Below are 16,979 nucleotides of genomic sequence, written 5' to 3' on the forward strand. Positions count from 1 at the left end.
TCAGGATGCTTTCAGCTCTGAAAGGTTTGTCGCGATAAACTGTCTTTCAGGTCAGAAGAGTGGGTCTGATTGGGCTGTCTGGAAGAGGGCAGACTTCCTCATTAACAGCATGTTAATTGTCTACTGATCCTTGATGATGGAGCCCCAACGTGTCGACCAGCAGAGAGCAGTGTTCCTTCAGGCATTGTGTCCCGATCGAAACATTACATAAATATATAAACATATATGAACCTATAAACACCAAGTGCAAAATATTTAATTTATGATGTCTGATTGTTTCCTCTTTTTTCATTTTATATTTGTATTTTTACAGTTTTTTAGAAGAAGTAGAAACTAGGTACAAACTAGTAGAAGGATGACGGTTTAACATGGACGTGCAGCAATGATTCTTTTGTTCAAGTGAATATGAAAACATAGTTATAAATATTATATTACTCTGACACATGGGACCTTTAAAGTACAATTTGGGGTACTTTAATTCAGTATTTCATGTTACTATAACCTTTACTTAAGTGATCAATTGACTAAGTATTATAACAATGTGGTGGTATTTTTTTGTGGGTACGATACTGTTGTACTGATTTCTAAAAAATGGTTCTTACAGTAAAGACAGCAACAGTCACTGATTACAGTTTATTAGTGTGTTACAGTGAGTTATTGATTATTGATTCATCATCATTAATGACAGTAACTGTTGTGTGCTGTGGCTTCATTTCCATCTAATCAATACCTTGGTAATTAAACAAAAGAGTTTATGCATTTAAACTAATTCAACATACATTTAAATGTTAGAAATGTGTAATTTTTCTGATAGAAAATGTTTTAATACTTAAAGGTGCCACTGTTTGATTCTCATTGGTTCATATTTTTGGTCATTAATGACTGATTGGTGGAGATTCAATCCAGCCATCTGATTGGTCGAGGTTTAGTCCAGCGGTCACTGGATCTGACGTCTGATTGGTCAGAGGGCATTGAGTCCAGTCCCTTCTGTGTCCTTCAGCTCTTTTAAAGCCACACCTTCAGTGGTTGAGACCACACCACCACCAGAAGAAGCTCTGCCCTCTTGAGGTTGCCAGGTTGGCTTTCGTCCAGACCTTCACACAGAAAGTTTTCAGATAGCATTAGCATCACCCTGCTATTCATAATCCAGTGGAAAATGCTAATGAAGGCAACACTGATACTGATGTTTTAGAGGCTAGCGAAGCTGTAGCAGCTATTGCTCACCATTTCTCCTCCACATCCTCGATGGTATCAGGCAGAGGTATGTTCAGGGTCTCCGGCAGGAAGCAGGCAAAGCAGCCAGCCAACACTGCTGCCCCACCATACACCACACTGGGCAGAGCAGGGAGTACCTGGGAAATGTAGTCCAACACTAATTAGCATTAATTAGCAGGATGGAAGTAGACAGACAGACAGGTCATGTTGCAGCTGTAAATTAATTAAAAAAAAATCAGCCTGAACATAAATATGTTTCATAACAACATTTTATTTATGAATAATCACGATGATGTTAGCGTTAAGTATCATTGAGTCAACAAACACCTGGTTTTCATGGCAACCAGCAGTCTGCCAGATTTTGTGTAGTGATCGCAGAAAGTTTCTTGTTAATCATTCATTCATTCATTATCTTAATATCGTGGTCTGTTAATGAGGTTTGGATCAGTGATGTCACCTCGTCCAGGATGAGGACAGCAGGAGCTGCCATACTGCCGACTCGTGCCATGGTGGAGACGAAGCCCATTCCCGTTTGCCTGAAAACACAATACACACGCTCACAAAGAGATCAATACACTCACTGATTATAGGTTATTTGATTTCATATGATCTTGTTACTATGGAGACAATAATTCTATGTATCCAGCTTGACTTAGAAAAATGGTCTCCATCCATCAAACTACAGAGATCAATTATCATGTTCCTGGACATTAAATTAATATTAATAATCTTATTAAAATACTCAAGCATGTTCTTTTGAGTGCAGTGCGTCAGTGAGTTCCTGTTCCTGTTGGTCTGAACCAGCAGTCTCACCTGATGACCGTGGGGTAGAGCTCTCCGGTGTACAGGTAGACGACGGTGAAGGAGGCCGAGGTGAAACCTTTACCAAGACACGCTAACACGGTCCTGATGGTCTGCATGTCTGGGAAGGAAAGTTTGAGGGTACAGATTAGAATCTGGTTCATTGCAGTATTGTGTGTATTAGTCTTTGTTACCTGCTTGTATTTGTGTTTATTACCTATGCATGTTAGTCTTTGTTACCTGTCTGTGTGTAGTAGTTTGTTGGTTTGTTACCTGTAGGGACAAAGATGTTGGCAAAGATGACGAGGGCCGAGAGGAAGAGACAGGCCGCCTGAGAGACTCTCCTCCCCAAGACAGTGAGCATGCCTAGAGCAAATATTTTGGCAGGAATATCAACGGCTCCGAAGATGATCTGGATGAGGTAGATACTCACCTGGAACAACCAATAGCCAATAGGAGGAGAGCTCAGTGTAAACCAGCCAATAGGAGGAGAGAAAGGGCTGATAATTTCACACAACATTACAAATACTCAGAGGGTGTAACCATGGTCACCTTTTCTCTACTTCATTTCTACCTTTCATCCAGTATGTATGATCTGTACCTCAGGTATGAGGTAAGGCAGCTATACAGGAAGTTGTCAGCTGTTATTAGCTCACACGTAGAATTGATGCTAATGAGGTGACTCACCCCGAACTTTTGCAGGTCCATCGCCACACCGTAGTACGCAAAACTGGTGGAGAACCTGCAGAGAAAGACAGATCGTTGCAGACAGGTGGGCAGGTAGACAGCTGTGACAGGTGGAACATGGTGGCGGAGGTGAATAAACACATAGACTGAAGGTAAAGCAGGTGTATTTTCTGACCAGACAGCTATCAGACAGATGGAGATGCGTCTAATCCCTCTGGTTTTCAGCAGGTCGTACGCTGTGAATGATGATCGACATGCCTCAATTTCCTTTTTCATGTGAGAGTGTAGAGTCTGCAAGTCACATGGGACTGATTTCAGATTCTGATTGGATATCACACATTTTTGTCTAAGTGACAGACGGACAGGTAGTCAGAAACACAGACAGGTTACCTCCACTGTTAACTTGTCGATTATCTCTGATTTTCCATTTATTCGAGCGACTCGGTGAAGACTCTTTAATGCCTGCTCAGACCGACGGTTTAGAACCAACCAACGAGCCGACTCTGCAAACCACCTATCCAATCAGAGAGCAGAAAGTTGAGAATCTCCTGACCAATCCGAGAGGAGACTGATTAGACACATTTATTTTGGAAGTCTGCACTGACCAGCTGGACGCAAAAAAGAGGAACTGGGGGATACAGACGGCCACCTGCAGCTTCCTCCAGTCTCTCAGCCAAAAGGCGAGCCCTGCCAGGATCATTTGACCAAATGTAAAGAAAAAGGAGGTAAGTGTGCCCACTATTGTCCTCTCTTTGGTTGGGATCCACTCCACCTCTAGGGACAGACAGGTAGATAGACAGACAGGTTTATCAGGATCAGTTAGATGTCTTAAAAGACTGAACCTGCAAGTTATGACAGACAAACAGACGCAGGTAGACAGGTACTCAGTGAAAATCCATTGAGGATGACTCCAGACACAGCCATCCCACACAGAAACCTAAAAATGCAGTAGACAGTGTATGAAGGAGAGAGGGCGGAGCTACAACCAAGCACGGCCACCTGCATGTACGACCAAATAAGGACAGCCCGCCTCCCAAACCTGAGAGAGAGAGAGAGAGAGAGAGACTCTGATTGGTTTTGATATTATGGTGCACCTATGACAGACTCACAGGTGTAACGAACAAACTAAAACATTGACACATTCTTAAAAACATCACTGCATAATGCTGGTTCAAACATTACATATTTACAGCTGCAATAGTTCTTAACAGGCGAGTGTCACCTGTCTGACAGGCCACCGTAGATGATGGCTCCCATTAAAACTCCGCCCATATAGATGGTCTGAATCATCTGTTTAAGAGGACGTAGAGAACACACCAGATCCCACTAAGAGAAAGGGACAGACAGACATCACTGCAACCTCCTAAAGGATCATTACAACCTCCTGAAAGAGTACCACAAACTCCTAGAAGATGGAGTATGAACACAGCATAGCAACATAACCTCCTTAAGGGACACCACAAGTTTCTTAAAGATGTACTGTTAACAGTAGTCACCTGGTTAACCTTGTAAATGAATATCAGTGAGCAGAAACAGTTTCTTCTCATTACCTCAGAGACGGTGCTGGCGAGGAACTCAGAGCGGTCGAAAGTCCATCCGTCCAAACATTCTTCAGTCTGTAACTGGCTAATATTAACTGAGTTGTTTGTATTTAACAGCTGCCACTGAGGCTCCACATACCTGAACAACAACAAGGGACAGGAAGTGATGTCAAAAGAAATATGTTCATCAATACAACACTTAGAAAAAACTATAAAAAAGGACAACTTTTACCTCCTGCATCGGTCCAGTTTTCCTGAAGAGTCTGGAGGGATGAATGCTTTCAGCAGCTGCTGTTCATCCATCTGAAACAACCAATCACCTTTATGCAACCAACCAGACCATTCACATCACGGTAACAAGCTGCTTCATTAGTTAATCTGATCAGACAGAGTACCTGGTAGTGCGACAGGTTGTTAAGACTGTAATTGGCCGGGAGTCTGCAGTGGTGGGCAGGGATTCCTGAGACAAAGTTATTCAGCAGGTTCTGGCTCGCCATAAACAAACCAGGTAGACTGATCAGAGTCACGTGGAGCCACTGGTACCTCCCGAACCCACCCACCTCGCCACAGACAGAAAACATATCTTATACACCTGCATCAAACCTTGTCTGCCTGTACAGATGTGTTGACAGTCACTCACCTCCTCTAGCAGGTCACCAAAGCCCATCTTCAGTCTGGGTTTAGGTCCTTCTAATACATTTAACTTTTCTAAATATTTTCTAAGATTGATTGTCCATGTTTTATCTCTTCAAACAACAACAATAAAATAAAATAAAATAAATAATACTAATAATAATGATAATAATATAATAAATATAAAATAAAAGCGATGTCTCGGATGTGTCTTCCGGATTGGAGGTTCACTTCCCCCAGAATAAACCTGAGAATAAGACAAATATATAAAAATAATAACTTAAAAAAAAAATGCAAAACACCAATAAAACAACAAATCTATTAAAATCCCCCCACCAAACTTTCCTTCTTTTCTGACCTTTTCCAAACTATTCCAAACGTGCATGTTGTGTCAATTCCCCATAAAACATTATAGTATATTTGCAGTATCCTTGTGATAACTCAACAGGAGTGCTGCGACACTGGTTTTACAGTGAACTCTATAAAGGTGAAATATTTGTATGGAGTCTGGTGAGAACTCTTAAAGGATTACTACTGGTGCCACTGAATGAAAACAGAAAGAAAAGAGGATTTTCTCTGGGAAATCAGCGAAAACGTACTTACAGTCTGCAGGCTGACGGATGACTGGAGGGCTGGGGAGAGTTGGAGAGACGGGTGGGTGGATGGACGGACGGGTAAATGGCTGGACGAATGGAAAGAGAGAGAGTGGAGCAGCAGCTAATGATCATTTATAAGTGACTTAAATAAAAGTTAGCACCAACTTTGTCTGTCTATCTGTCTCCTGGTGTCTTTTTGCCTGTTTAGGTGCTCAAGGGACACTTGTAATATAACAGACCCCCTCTCAGTTTGTTTTTCTTGGCTTAACAATAATTTGTTTTTAAGTTAATGGTTAAGCGTAATGTTCTCTTTTTGTCTGTCCCTCTGGGTAGTAAACCTTCAGTCTGATTTTAATAATCAATAAACTGATTAATCAATCGATTGCCTAAATCAGTATTTTCACTTATGTGAGCAGATTTATTTAATCCTGTTTGTTTTTCTTTTCATTTATGATCTTAATGTTTTCTATTGAAAGTTAGTTTAAAGTTAAACAAATTTCTAACTTGAATGAAACAAGACTTAGGACTTCTATTAGGACGTCTATTTCACAATAAAAGCCTCACGCAGTTCGCTGAAAAGCAGCAATAGGAAGTGTTGAATTTGAAGTGGTCAAAATGTTCACAAACTCTCTTTAGCTTGCCCAGATCTTTCCAGACCTCCTCCTGCAAAGTTTGTGACCTCTCAGTTTGTTTTTGTGTTCTCGCTTCTCGCTGAGTCCCTGAAGTTTTTCTGTTCTGGAATTCATCCGACTGAGTTTCAATCAACAAACATCTCAGCAGGTTTCAGAAAAAGGCGACACGACATGGACACAACAGGCAGACTGAACACATGCATGTAGCATGCATTACTTTTTCTGGTGCCGTCCCAGGTGGCAGCCTGTCCAATTGTTTATTGTATTTTTGGTGCCACCTCAGTCAAGGTCGAGCAGAGCTGATGCTATATGGTGCCATGAAACCATCTAAGAGCTCTGATTGGTCACGTGACATCCTGCACAAATTGCCAAGCCACCAACAATAGTGACATTCAGTATTATTATACTCTAAATTATTTACCTGTCTGTAAAACCACATGGTGGTCAAATGACAAAGTTTCGATATATCAAGAACACGTCATATCCTCATTATCAGAATAGCCTACAGTAAATGCAGCAAAGGAAAAAGACAGCACTTTTCAGTAAATGTACAGTGTAAATGTGAGTGAGTGAAAAAGGCCAAAACTTCCATCTGTTGATTCCCAGTTGTTTCCCCAAAGGTGACGCTCTGATGATCAGCTCCACTTACATTGACAGAGTAATATCCAAAGTATCTACAGAGTAGAACAACAGCAACAAAAGCAGGTAGAGTTGAGCCATGTCACCAGAGAGACTTATACATACACAAATAGGCAACAACATATCTAAAACTCATCAAGTTATATGAAGACAAGAAGATGGCACCGGGCACGGCTGCCATGTCTTGAGATCCTCCTCAACTATTCCTTTCTTTGCTTAATTTTATGCTTTCCCTTAACAACATCTGCACATCTGATCACTTGTAGACACATTTCACAAGCGCTAAACAACAGAGAAAACCCACAGCTGGGATTGTTGTGGAGGAAGCAAAGGTCTTGGCCCTGTGACTTTGTCAGGCTGAGGAAACAAACTGGCCTCCTCTATTGAGTATTCTTCTAACAAATGTTAAGTCACTGGAGATTAAGCCTTCCATCCCAGACTTAGTCCCAGAGGGACAATTCACTAACAATAACAATAACATCGGCCTTAAGTAGCAAAAGGGAAAGATGTCTGCTTCATCTTCAGATGTGGACATTATTTCTATGGGTTTTTAATCTTCTAATCTAGAGCGCCTCTTGATGAGGACATTGGTCCATCTAACAGTTGTGTAAGCTCTAGACAGTGACACCAACCTAGTCCTGCAACTGAACTGTATGGCTTTATCAACAAGAATGAGATGAAAGGCCTGTCTGACAGTAGATTAAGTGCTGAAAATACAGCGTACCCTTAGACTCATACTGCCGTAATCCACAAGTCAACAGTGTCAGATTTCTTAGCTTCTGTTGTGGTCCTCCTGTCTGCTTCCCCAAAGATATTTCAAGAAGTCCACCACTGTCCTCCACCCTGACTCTCATCTCTGTTGCCCATCAGGACTGTGTGCTCAACCCTCTCCTGTACTTGCTGTTCACACACAACTGCATGGTCGTCCACAGCTTCAACACCATCATCATGTGTACCGATGACGCCAGCTCGATCAGCAGCAGGGATCACATGGTCTACAGAGAGAATGCCAGGGCCCTGACATCTGGGTCCTAGGACAACAACCTCCATCTGAATGTCAGGCAAGGCAGCCTGCCTCCCAGCCTGCACAGTGAAACCCTTTCAGATGATCCAGGGCACGGTGGCGCACCATGGTCTTCAATCAACCATTTATCAACCAACATGTTACCCCACTGCTCATCGAGTTCCATTGGCAGCAAGCATTAAATTCAAATCACTAATGCTGGCCTACAAAGTAGTTTTTGGTTCTGCACCCACCTTCTCTGAAGGGTCGTATACAGGCATATGTTATGTCATGACTGTTGGGCAATCCAAACTTTTTTTTGTCTGTTGTTCCCCATTGGTGGGAATGTCCTACCAGATCAGGGGTGTCCCTCTCTACTTTCAAAAAAACTCCTGAAGACCCAGCTCTTCAGAGAGTACCTTCTCTCATAGCACTACGAACAACTGAACATGCTAAATCTATCCCCCTTTTAGAAATGTTACTTGTTTCTATGTGAGTAGTACTTATTGCTGCACTAACATGTCCTTGTCACACTGTACCTTGATTGTTTCCCTTTTTTGTAAGTTGCTTTGCATAAAAGCATCACCTAAATGACTAAATGTAAATGAAAACTGTTTTGCACATCATGAAGCTGCCATCCATGGAGATCCTCCATATTTATATTTATAAGTACACTACTACTTTATCCATGTTATCATCACTATATTACAACATTTTTATAAATATATATCTGTACTATTTTATGTCTTGCTGTCACTTGATTTTCTTTGTATATACATAAATAAACAATAACATATAAAACATAATTATTTCAGTCTCAGGTTTGTGTGTGTGCAACATCATGATGACAAGAGAAACATCAAGTTTAAAAGTCGAACACTGACAGAACAAAGTTAACCTCAACAAATCATTTGTCCGCTGCTGACTGCTGTGACCTGCTGGGTCTTGGTCACTGATTGGCTGTCAGAGTGTGACATAACAGTCTGAACGTTAATGTTTTATTAAAAGTATACCACTGAAACGCTGTTAACTCCAAAATTAAACTCGCTCATTATGAAGAAATATGCAGAAAACTGTTGAAGTTAATCATATATCTTCAGCATTCCTGCCAGGACAGAACATGTACTTAGTAATAGAACACTGTCAGTATATTATAATACTGTTAATGTGTCCAGTGTATTGTAGTACAATGTTTAATGTCCTACTCATAAGTTAGATATTTCAGTTTTGTTTTCCACCTGGTTAGTTTTAAAACTGTTTTTTAAATTAAATTTAAGTTTTTAACGTGACAAACAGAACAAAACTGTTTAAGCTCATTTAGGATGGACTGAGGTGAAAAACTGTCATGACAATATATATGGGTTTTGGAGAAACATATGCTGCCATGTAGACGACAGCTTGTTTATTTCATTGAGACAATGCCAAACTGCACGTCTTACAACAGTATGTCTCCATAGTATAGGAGCCTGGGTACTAAACCGGCCTGTCTGCAGTCCAAACTTGTCACCTAGGAGGAGACTCCGAACTGTTGAGCATCCTAAATCTTGCATCAAGCAAGAATGGGAAACCATTAAACTTTCAAGATCACAGCAGAGTCTCCTCGGTTCCCACACTTACAGAGTGTTGTTAAAAGAAGAGGAAACGAGCAGAGCGATAAACTGTTTTAAAACGTGTTGATGGCATCAAATTCAAAATGGGCATATAACTTCCCCAAAAACAAGAACATTTCTCAGTTTCAACATTTAATGAGTCGTCTTTGTCAATTAAATATGATTAAAATATTATGAATTTAAACAGGGTTTGGTGTGATAATGTCAAATCAAACACATCAGTCTGAGTTTCTTTATTCAAAACATATTTACAGAGATAAAAAGTTCAAACTTCCCGCAACCCTGATAAGGATGAGCGGTTATGATATATGGAAAGATCTAATACTGTTTGTCCCTGAAGGCATCGTGGTGCATTCAATGACACCTCAAACTATTTGATTCAGACTGCAGCATAAATATCAAACTAATTCAAGTAATTACATGGTGTTCACACTCTCGCTCACTACCACACACACACACACGCACACACACTATCTACAAAATTATAAATTGATATAAATGTACATGAGGTCAAGAAAAAGTAAAAACATGAGTAAAAAAAATTTAAAACAAGAGAAACATTTACAAAGTGTAACTGGGTCGACCAATCAGACGAGCCCATGGCTCACACCATGGGCTGTGATTGGTGGATGGACTTCTAAAGCGTCGTGAGAAACTCTTTGACCTGCAGAAGAAAACAGACTCCAGATCAGACGAAAGTCCGTGAAACACAGTAGAGTAAAGTAGAAAATAGTAAACAAAAATCTAACCTTGTCGACAATGACTTGCTGTTTGATACGGTCGTTCTTGAAGTCGTCGTCGACGTCCAGTATTAGAACAGGGAGATCATTCAGGTACTGAAAGTCCAACCTGAACACACAGACAGGTTAATGTAACGTCTGTTTTCTCCAGCATGCCCTTGAACACACCACCAGACATCACTACAGTTTCCTTTAAATCAACGAGGCTCTGTGACCTCACTGATGACATGTGTCAGTGTGTCTCTTACCTGAGGTTCCTGTGGAACAGCCAGGATTCATGTTTGAAGTGCAGCTGTTCGAGATACTCTAGAGGAATCCCCTGCTCCTCCTCCCTGCCCCGGTGGAGCAGGCGCTGCATACAGCGCTGAAATATACAGACAAATACCGTGAGCATGAAGGCAGCACTGAAATATACAGACAAATACTGTGAGCAGTAGTAATAGCAGCAGTAGCAGCAGCAGGAGCACCAGTAGTACTAGTAGTACCATCACAGTAATAATAATACTACTAATAATAGTGGTAGTAGTAGTTTTTGCATCAGTACCTGTGGCTGAGCTCTCAGGTAGATGATGGCGTCCAGGGCGATGTCCGGTTCAAACTCGTTCAGTAACCAGGTGTGCCAGTCCTGATAAACACTCCACTCTGTTTCTGTCAGGCTACCGCACTCAAACAGGTTGGACGCAAACACGTACCTGTACACACAGTACACAGGGTTACTCCAGTACTCTAATGGTGTGTGTAGTTACTCGTTTCAGGTGTGTGTGTGTGTGTAGTTACCTGTCTGAGTAGACGGAGCGTTCGTAGAACTGAACGGGGTTCTCAGCCTGCTGAAGTTTGACCGACGGGGCCTGAAGCTGAGAGCGAACCCTGCTGAGACACGCGTAACTCTGACAGACAGACAGAAAGAGAGGGAGACAGGTGGTTAGTCTACATACAACGGCTTCACCTGCTGCATATCGTAACCACCTGAGTGTGGGGAGTCAGGTGCTCTTACCTGGAAGGTGTAGGACCAGCGGCTTGGTTTATCATATAGCATCTGCAGCAGGTTTCCTCCACTCTTCTGGGAGGAACTTAGCTCCTGCAGACAGACAGGTAAACAGACAGACAGGTACTCAGGTGAGATTTCTGTGACAAGATGGTGGAGCGTCATCCTCCTGTCCACGTGTCAAAGTGATGGTTTCAGTGAACGAGCTGTAGACCATTGACATCAAATGGTAGCTTTCACGTGTTGTGTTCAGGTGCTGTATGTTCACCTGGTAAATATCGTCGCTGTCGTTCTGGACGTTGCACCACTTTCCGATGGGTTCAGGAATCACCTCCCACTCGTTCGACTCCTGCTCAAGGAGACGCACAAAGGTGGACTTTCCTGCAGCTGAGAGACGGACAGACAGACAAAGAGAGAGACAGTCTAGTGAATACAATTTTGAAGTACTAAATATTTTCACAGAATAGTATTGTAAATTTTACTGCAGTAAAACCAGAACATAATAAAAGTTTAAACAGTTTAAAACTAGTACATAAACAAGTACATGAATGCAAGTACAGCATTCAGATGCTTCCACGTTACTGCATCATTCTGTGATAAATTACTGCACAATGAGTACTTTTACTAATCATATTTAACTGAAAGTATATTTAACTTATCATTTCTGTGTAGTTTTACCTGTTACTGTAAGTACATTTAACTGATAATACTTCAATACTTTTACTTCATCCTGTAAGTATATTTAATTGATAATATTTGTGTACTTTACTTGATACTTTAGGCACATTTAACTGATAATATTTGTGTACTTTTACATATTATAAGCACATTTAACTGATTCTGATCGTGATACTGTAAAAATATTTAACTGACAATCCTTCAGTACTTTTACCTCTAATTGTAAGTACATTTAACTGATAATACTTCAATGCTTTTACTTGTTACCGTAAGTATATTTAATTGATAATATTTGTGCTCTTTTACTTGATACTGTAAGCACATTTAACTTATATTTGTGTACTTTTCTTGATACTGTAAGAATATTTAACTGACAATGCTTCAGTACTTTTACTTGTTAGTATTAAGTATATTTTACTGATAATATTCATGTACTTTTACTTGAGTAACAACATGCAGTACTTTTCTTTTAACAGAGTGTGTGTACATCGAGGTATAAATGACTGATAGTTAAAGTTTCACAGGTCATTGTTGATTGTTGTTATTGATCACTGGTACATTCTGATCTAGATTTGGCGCCAACCCGCTCCGTTAAGGCGGGACGGACTTTAAATCCGACCGTTTAAACCTAAAACCGTACATTTCTCTCCGGGACATCAGTGACCGTGCTCGGCGGGATGAAGCGACATTTTAACGGGTTCGCAGTCGTTGATCAGAGATGATAGATGTTACTAAATTCAGCTCTGATCTACGCGGTTCGGCTTCAAAACTCACCGATGTTTCCCTCGATGGAGATCTTCTTTCCTCTGCGGGAGAAGCTGCCGTCAAGCTGCGGGCTGTCGGGAGCACGGTGCGGTCTCTTCGGTGGAGTTGCCATGTTTGAAAAAATCAAGTTTTATCCGGATGGACGGTTTGTTTTGTTTGACTGTCCGCGCGGACACGAAGTGACTAACTGGCGCGAGGCGCTTCTTTGACTTAAACCTCGCGCGCACATAGACAACGCTTACCGGGGGCGGGGCGAAGCATGCGCAGAGATGTTTTATATTACACATCTGAGAAGATGTCTCACTCTGTTTATTTTTACAGAGTTTTAATTAAAGACGTCTCACTCTGCTTCTCTTTCCAGAGAAGTAGGTTGCTAAGTAGGTCTAGTAGGTCACATACAAGATATTTGTCTCTTTGTTTTGGAGCATATCAAAATAAAGTAAGTACTATAAGAAATAAATATATGTACTGAGCATCCTTTATTTCCTTATCTATTGTCCTTAATATTAGTAATATTCTTTCTTCATTACCTCCCTTTATGTTATATTATTTATTTTAGTCTATTATTAATTTATTTCCTTCTTCCTTACCATTCAATAAATTTTCTAATGTGTATTTTTACTTATTTTCTTACTTTATTCAGATGATTTATATATCATTGTTATTATTTATTTTCATTTTATTTAATTTTATGTAATTTTATTTTATTTTTTCTCCTCTCTCCCTCATTGGTTTTGGGAGAAGTTGTTTTTTCTGGTTTGTTGTTCTCAGAAAAAAAAAGGCAGGGGAAACAGCTGTGCTATAACTCTATACCTTGTATTAATAACTGTGAAATGCTGATCTCCAATAAAAAAATATATATAAATGTATGTACAATATATAAAAGAGCTGTACAGTTCTATGCAGGAATGTGCAAATATTTACCAGGTAAAAGGTCCAGGTGGGAGGACTACAGGTCCTGAAGAGATGTCAGATTGTAGCCAACAAAGATAACAAAGACGGTAAATAATTACATTCAATATTAAAACCTGTGTTAAGGAAATAATTACATATGTACTGTATATACGTTTGTTATCAGTTTAAAATGACATTCTCAAGATTTCAAGAGATTTATTGTCATTTGCAAGTACAAACACGTGGCTTATACAGGAATTAAATTCTTATTTTGTCATCTCCCTTTAAACATAACAACAATAAGAAAACAAAATACACAACACAATAAGAGTAAAAATAATATATATATTAAATATAGTTTAAAGTACAGTTATGGTATAGTTTTTAGAGCAAATGTTAAATATTTGGTCTTGATATAAACATGAAAATGACAAACAAATAAAGAAAAAACACACTATTTTTAAACAGGAAGTTAGAGTAAAGAGACGAACTTTTCTGGACCAATAGGACATGCTGTAGACATCTTGTAGACACATTTTCCCCATGTTTTTATCCCTTTATGATTTATACTATGTTTTTTTTGTACTTCCTGCACTGAAGACACGGCATTTAAATTCCGTTATGTATTACATAATGACAATATATATATTCTATTTTATTTTAGTATATTTATTTTATTTTGTATTTTTCTTTGTTTGTATTTTATTATTGACATTATCGTTTCATTATTTACCTGATATTGTAAAAAAAAAAAAATGGACCACAGACAGAATAAATAGGTCTGGATTCACCGTATATGGCTGCAACCCGCAAGTAGAACAAAGAGTGCCGAAAAATGCCGAAGAATGCCGAAGTATGCCGAAGTAGAACGCCAAAGATCGTCTTCGCACATGCGCAGTGCGTGGATCTGGTTCATCGTTGGTGAAGATGGCTGCGCCCATAGACCTCGAGCTGAAGAAGGTAATACGCGTGTTTAAAATGTGTTACCTGGTCTCACCTGTCGGTCACGTGCTCTCTCTCGCGGCGGTGAACTAACGGCTCTCTAGTAACGGCGGTTAGCGGTTGCCGTAGCAATCCTGCGATTAACACCGGAGCTAACTGTTAGCATGAGGAGCTAACACTGACTGTTCACGTCAAACAGGATTACACAGGTCCCACACCGGGAAACATGCTAAAAATAGAAAAATAAGATAAACAAAATACTATAATAATATTATAATTGCACAGGAGAATGTTATAGCACAGTGTAGTTTAATTTAAGTAAGATTATGCATGTAAAGAGTGAAATTAAATCAGTGAAACAGCTGCATGAAGAGTAAGAGTGACAGCTGTGGTGGAGCTGAAGGAGCTGTTTAAAGCCTCCACAGTCTGAAGCAGGAGGTGAGAGGAGTTGTTCAGGATCATCAGGAACATCCTCCTCTCCCCCACCTCCTCTATGGAGTCCTGCACACTCTCCTCAGTAAGTGAAGACAACTCTGACCCTTCTTGTACAGGACGTCCATGTTCTCAGACTATTCCAGTTTATTGTTGAGGTGGACACACAGATATTTAGTGTGCGCCCTCTCCATCTCGACATTCAATCCCTGAACGTTCACTGGTGTGGCTTTCTCAGGAAATCCATCCCCATCTCCTTGGGGATGGTGTTAATGTGAGGGTGGTGACTCCAAACGAAAAGCGAAGTCACTTGCTAAGTGAGGGAGCATTGCATTGGTGACTCGCTACACAAACGACAAAGCCATTTCCATATTTTCCGATTGTGTCCGTATTTATTTCCAGCGTAACAAAAGAGACAAATCCAGGCAAAGCAAGGCAAGATGTTCAAAAACTCGGTCTGCAGTTAAATTACGTGGTCAACAAAAAATACGCTCTCCCTACTCACCCCCTCTCCATGCAGCCGCCGCGGTGAATAGGTGAATATATGCCCATTCATTCAATCACTGCTCCTCAACCACAACCCCCGTGACATGCATGAAAGGTGTCAAACCGACAGCTGAGACCAACACAAACATAAACATCAACATCCCAGCATGTGGCACCTACAGTGACGGTGGTTGATGACCACCCCGTACTCTGGTCCAAAGATGGCTGTAGCATCATAACTTGTGGAGGTGACAACTCTCAGTGCCTGAAGTCTGACGTGTACAGGCTGAAGAGAAAAGGAGAGAGCTCTGTACCCCTCGTGCCAATCACCACATCAAACTTGCAGTCATGAAGCCTGTAGTCTACTGTAGTCTGTTGGTGAGGTAGTTAATAGTCCATGCAGACAGATGGCGGTCTACTCAATTGCAATTATTATCTTTGCTCATTACACTCTGATTGTCTCCATCGATACAGACTCTGCAGCTGAGACTTTTAGAACTCACTCCACCTTAAGACTTAGCATGTTACACACCTGTTCAACATGCTTGACAGCGCACTTGTCGGATGTCATGGTCTGCAGGTAAAAACAGTCACATGATGGTGAGGACACCTGAAGACAAAACATGGTTGTTAGTGAATTGTAAGATTAAACATCTGTGCCTTTATTTTTTTTCTTAATGATAAAGAATGTACCTTTTTCACTACGTACCTGTCTGTCTCTCCGTACCTGTCTCTTTTGTTAAGACAGACTTTCAGGTGTTTTTCATCAGAGTGTTACCTCTCTCCTGTAGGCGTTCACGGAGCTGCAGGTGAAGATGATCGACACGCAGCAGAAGGTGAAGTTGGCTGACCTACAGATCGATCAGCTGACCCGAGTCCAGAAACACGCTAAGCTAACCCACACTGAGATCACCACACTGCCCGACAACACGCGACTGTACGAGGGAGTTGGACGCATGTGAGTCTCCATGACAACCAGGATCATTGTTTACCTGCACGGGTTAATATATTTAAACTACAGACGGGTGTGTCATCATCACTCAGGGGTGTGTGTGTGTGTGTTTGTGTTTCAGGTTCATCCTTCAATCCAAGGAGGAAATCAACAATCAGCTGATGGACAAACAGAAAACAGCTGACGAAAAAATTAAAGAACTCGAGGTACAAATACACACCGTTATACACAATAAAACACGTGATTCACCTGCGGTTTGTGTGTGCAGGTGTGTCAGTGGTCTGACTGTATGTCCTGTGATTTCCAGCAGAAGAAATTGTACCTTGAACGCAGCGTCAAAGAAGCAGAAGACAACATCAGAGAGATGCTGCTGTCCAGAAGAGCACAGTGATAAACCATCAACCATCAATAACACATTATTAGTAACACACTTATACACTCATCGATCATCTGTAATCAAATATTATGAAGACATACACACACACACATTCATGTCAATAGCTGTGTTTGTTAGTTGTTCAGTTTTGTTAAAATGTTGAACCTTCTGTTTCCCGTCTGAATTCTTTGCGTTGAATTTGATGCCTAAACAAACTAGTCAGCCAATAATCATCAATCATGAGAGCATCATTAAATGAAAGAATAAAATATGAATCGTTGTGATTTGTTATTTAAATAAGTGTTCACGGCGGAATAATTTTAAACATTAAGAACAGATTTTCATTTTTTAACTTTTATGATAAAAATTATT

At 40.5% G+C, this 16,979-nt stretch overlaps 3 protein-coding genes across 4 annotated transcripts; 1 reads left to right on the forward strand and 2 right to left on the reverse strand.

Annotated features, from left to right (window-relative positions):
- Positions 1 to 621: 621 nt before the first annotated feature.
- oatx (organic anion transporter X) lies at positions 622 to 5,854 on the reverse strand. 2 transcript variants are annotated; one of them, XM_027273295.1, is made up of 17 exons: positions 5,639 to 5,854; positions 5,481 to 5,559; positions 4,885 to 5,124; positions 4,640 to 4,804; positions 4,477 to 4,547; positions 4,254 to 4,383; positions 3,926 to 4,029; positions 3,588 to 3,742; positions 3,309 to 3,477; positions 3,094 to 3,217; positions 2,879 to 2,994; positions 2,704 to 2,758; positions 2,290 to 2,449; positions 2,029 to 2,137; positions 1,673 to 1,751; positions 1,225 to 1,352; positions 622 to 1,094 (listed from the first exon to the last, which is right to left on the reverse strand). In XM_027273295.1, the coding sequence occupies exons 3-17, from the start codon at positions 4,909 to 4,911 to the stop codon at positions 962 to 964; spliced, it is 1,725 nt and encodes a 574-aa protein (XP_027129096.1). In that variant the 5' UTR covers positions 4,912 to 5,124; positions 5,481 to 5,559; positions 5,639 to 5,854; the 3' UTR covers positions 622 to 961. The 2 variants fall into 2 exon arrangements, with proteins under 2 accessions (XP_027129096.1, XP_010746015.1); XM_010747713.3 differs by having other exon boundaries at positions 5,481 to 5,854.
- A 3,666-nt stretch (positions 5,855 to 9,520) lies between these two features.
- On the reverse strand, positions 9,521 to 12,770 carry zgc:110540 (deoxynucleoside kinase). Its single transcript, XM_010747703.3, has 8 exons — positions 12,535 to 12,770; positions 11,351 to 11,469; positions 11,092 to 11,175; positions 10,875 to 10,984; positions 10,642 to 10,789; positions 10,346 to 10,461; positions 10,107 to 10,206; positions 9,521 to 10,021 (listed from the first exon to the last, which is right to left on the reverse strand). The coding sequence occupies exons 1-8, from the start codon at positions 12,635 to 12,637 to the stop codon at positions 9,995 to 9,997; spliced, it is 807 nt and encodes a 268-aa protein (XP_010746005.2). The 5' UTR covers positions 12,638 to 12,770; the 3' UTR covers positions 9,521 to 9,994.
- A 1,477-nt stretch (positions 12,771 to 14,247) lies between these two features.
- pfdn1 (prefoldin subunit 1) lies at positions 14,248 to 16,887 on the forward strand. The gene is made up of 4 exons (XM_010747704.3): positions 14,248 to 14,379; positions 16,071 to 16,237; positions 16,353 to 16,437; positions 16,539 to 16,887. The coding sequence occupies exons 1-4, from the start codon at positions 14,347 to 14,349 to the stop codon at positions 16,620 to 16,622; spliced, it is 369 nt and encodes a 122-aa protein (XP_010746006.1). The 5' UTR covers positions 14,248 to 14,346; the 3' UTR covers positions 16,623 to 16,887.
- Positions 16,888 to 16,979: the final 92 nt, after the last annotated feature.

This window comes from Larimichthys crocea, chromosome XXII (assembly GCF_000972845.2).
Source record: "Larimichthys crocea isolate SSNF chromosome XXII, L_crocea_2.0, whole genome shotgun sequence".
NCBI classification, from domain to species: domain Eukaryota; kingdom Metazoa; phylum Chordata; class Actinopteri; family Sciaenidae; genus Larimichthys; species Larimichthys crocea.

Excerpts from the sequence above, each read along its gene's own strand:
- oatx (XM_027273295.1), bottom strand. The coding sequence starts at position 4,911 with ATGGGCTTTGGTGACCTGCTAGAGGAG. Across the intron at positions 3,478-3,587 it reads CCTCAATGGATTTTCACTGA|AGGTGGAGTGGATCCCAACC; the intron begins GTACCTGTCTAC and ends GTCTGTCCCTAG. Across the intron at positions 1,353-1,672 it reads CTGTCCTCATCCTGGACGAG|GTACTCCCTGCTCTGCCCAG; the intron begins GTGACATCACTG and ends TACATTTCCCAG.
- zgc:110540 (XM_010747703.3), bottom strand. The coding sequence starts at position 12,637 with ATGGCAACTCCACCGAAGAGACCGCACCGTGCTCCCGACAGCCCGCAG. Across the intron at positions 11,470-12,534 it reads CTCCATCGAGGGAAACATCG|CTGCAGGAAAGTCCACCTTT; the intron begins GTGAGTTTTGAA and ends TCCGTCTCTCAG. Across the intron at positions 10,985-11,091 it reads GCTGGTCCTACACCTTCCAG|AGTTACGCGTGTCTCAGCAG; the intron begins GTAAGAGCACCT and ends TCTGTCTGTCAG.
- pfdn1 (XM_010747704.3), top strand. The coding sequence starts at position 14,347 with ATGGCTGCGCCCATAGACCTCGAGCTGAAGAAG. Across the intron at positions 14,380-16,070 it reads TAGACCTCGAGCTGAAGAAG|GCGTTCACGGAGCTGCAGGT; the intron begins GTAATACGCGTG and ends TCTCTCCTGTAG. Across the intron at positions 16,238-16,352 it reads TACGAGGGAGTTGGACGCAT|GTTCATCCTTCAATCCAAGG; the intron begins GTGAGTCTCCAT and ends TTTGTGTTTCAG.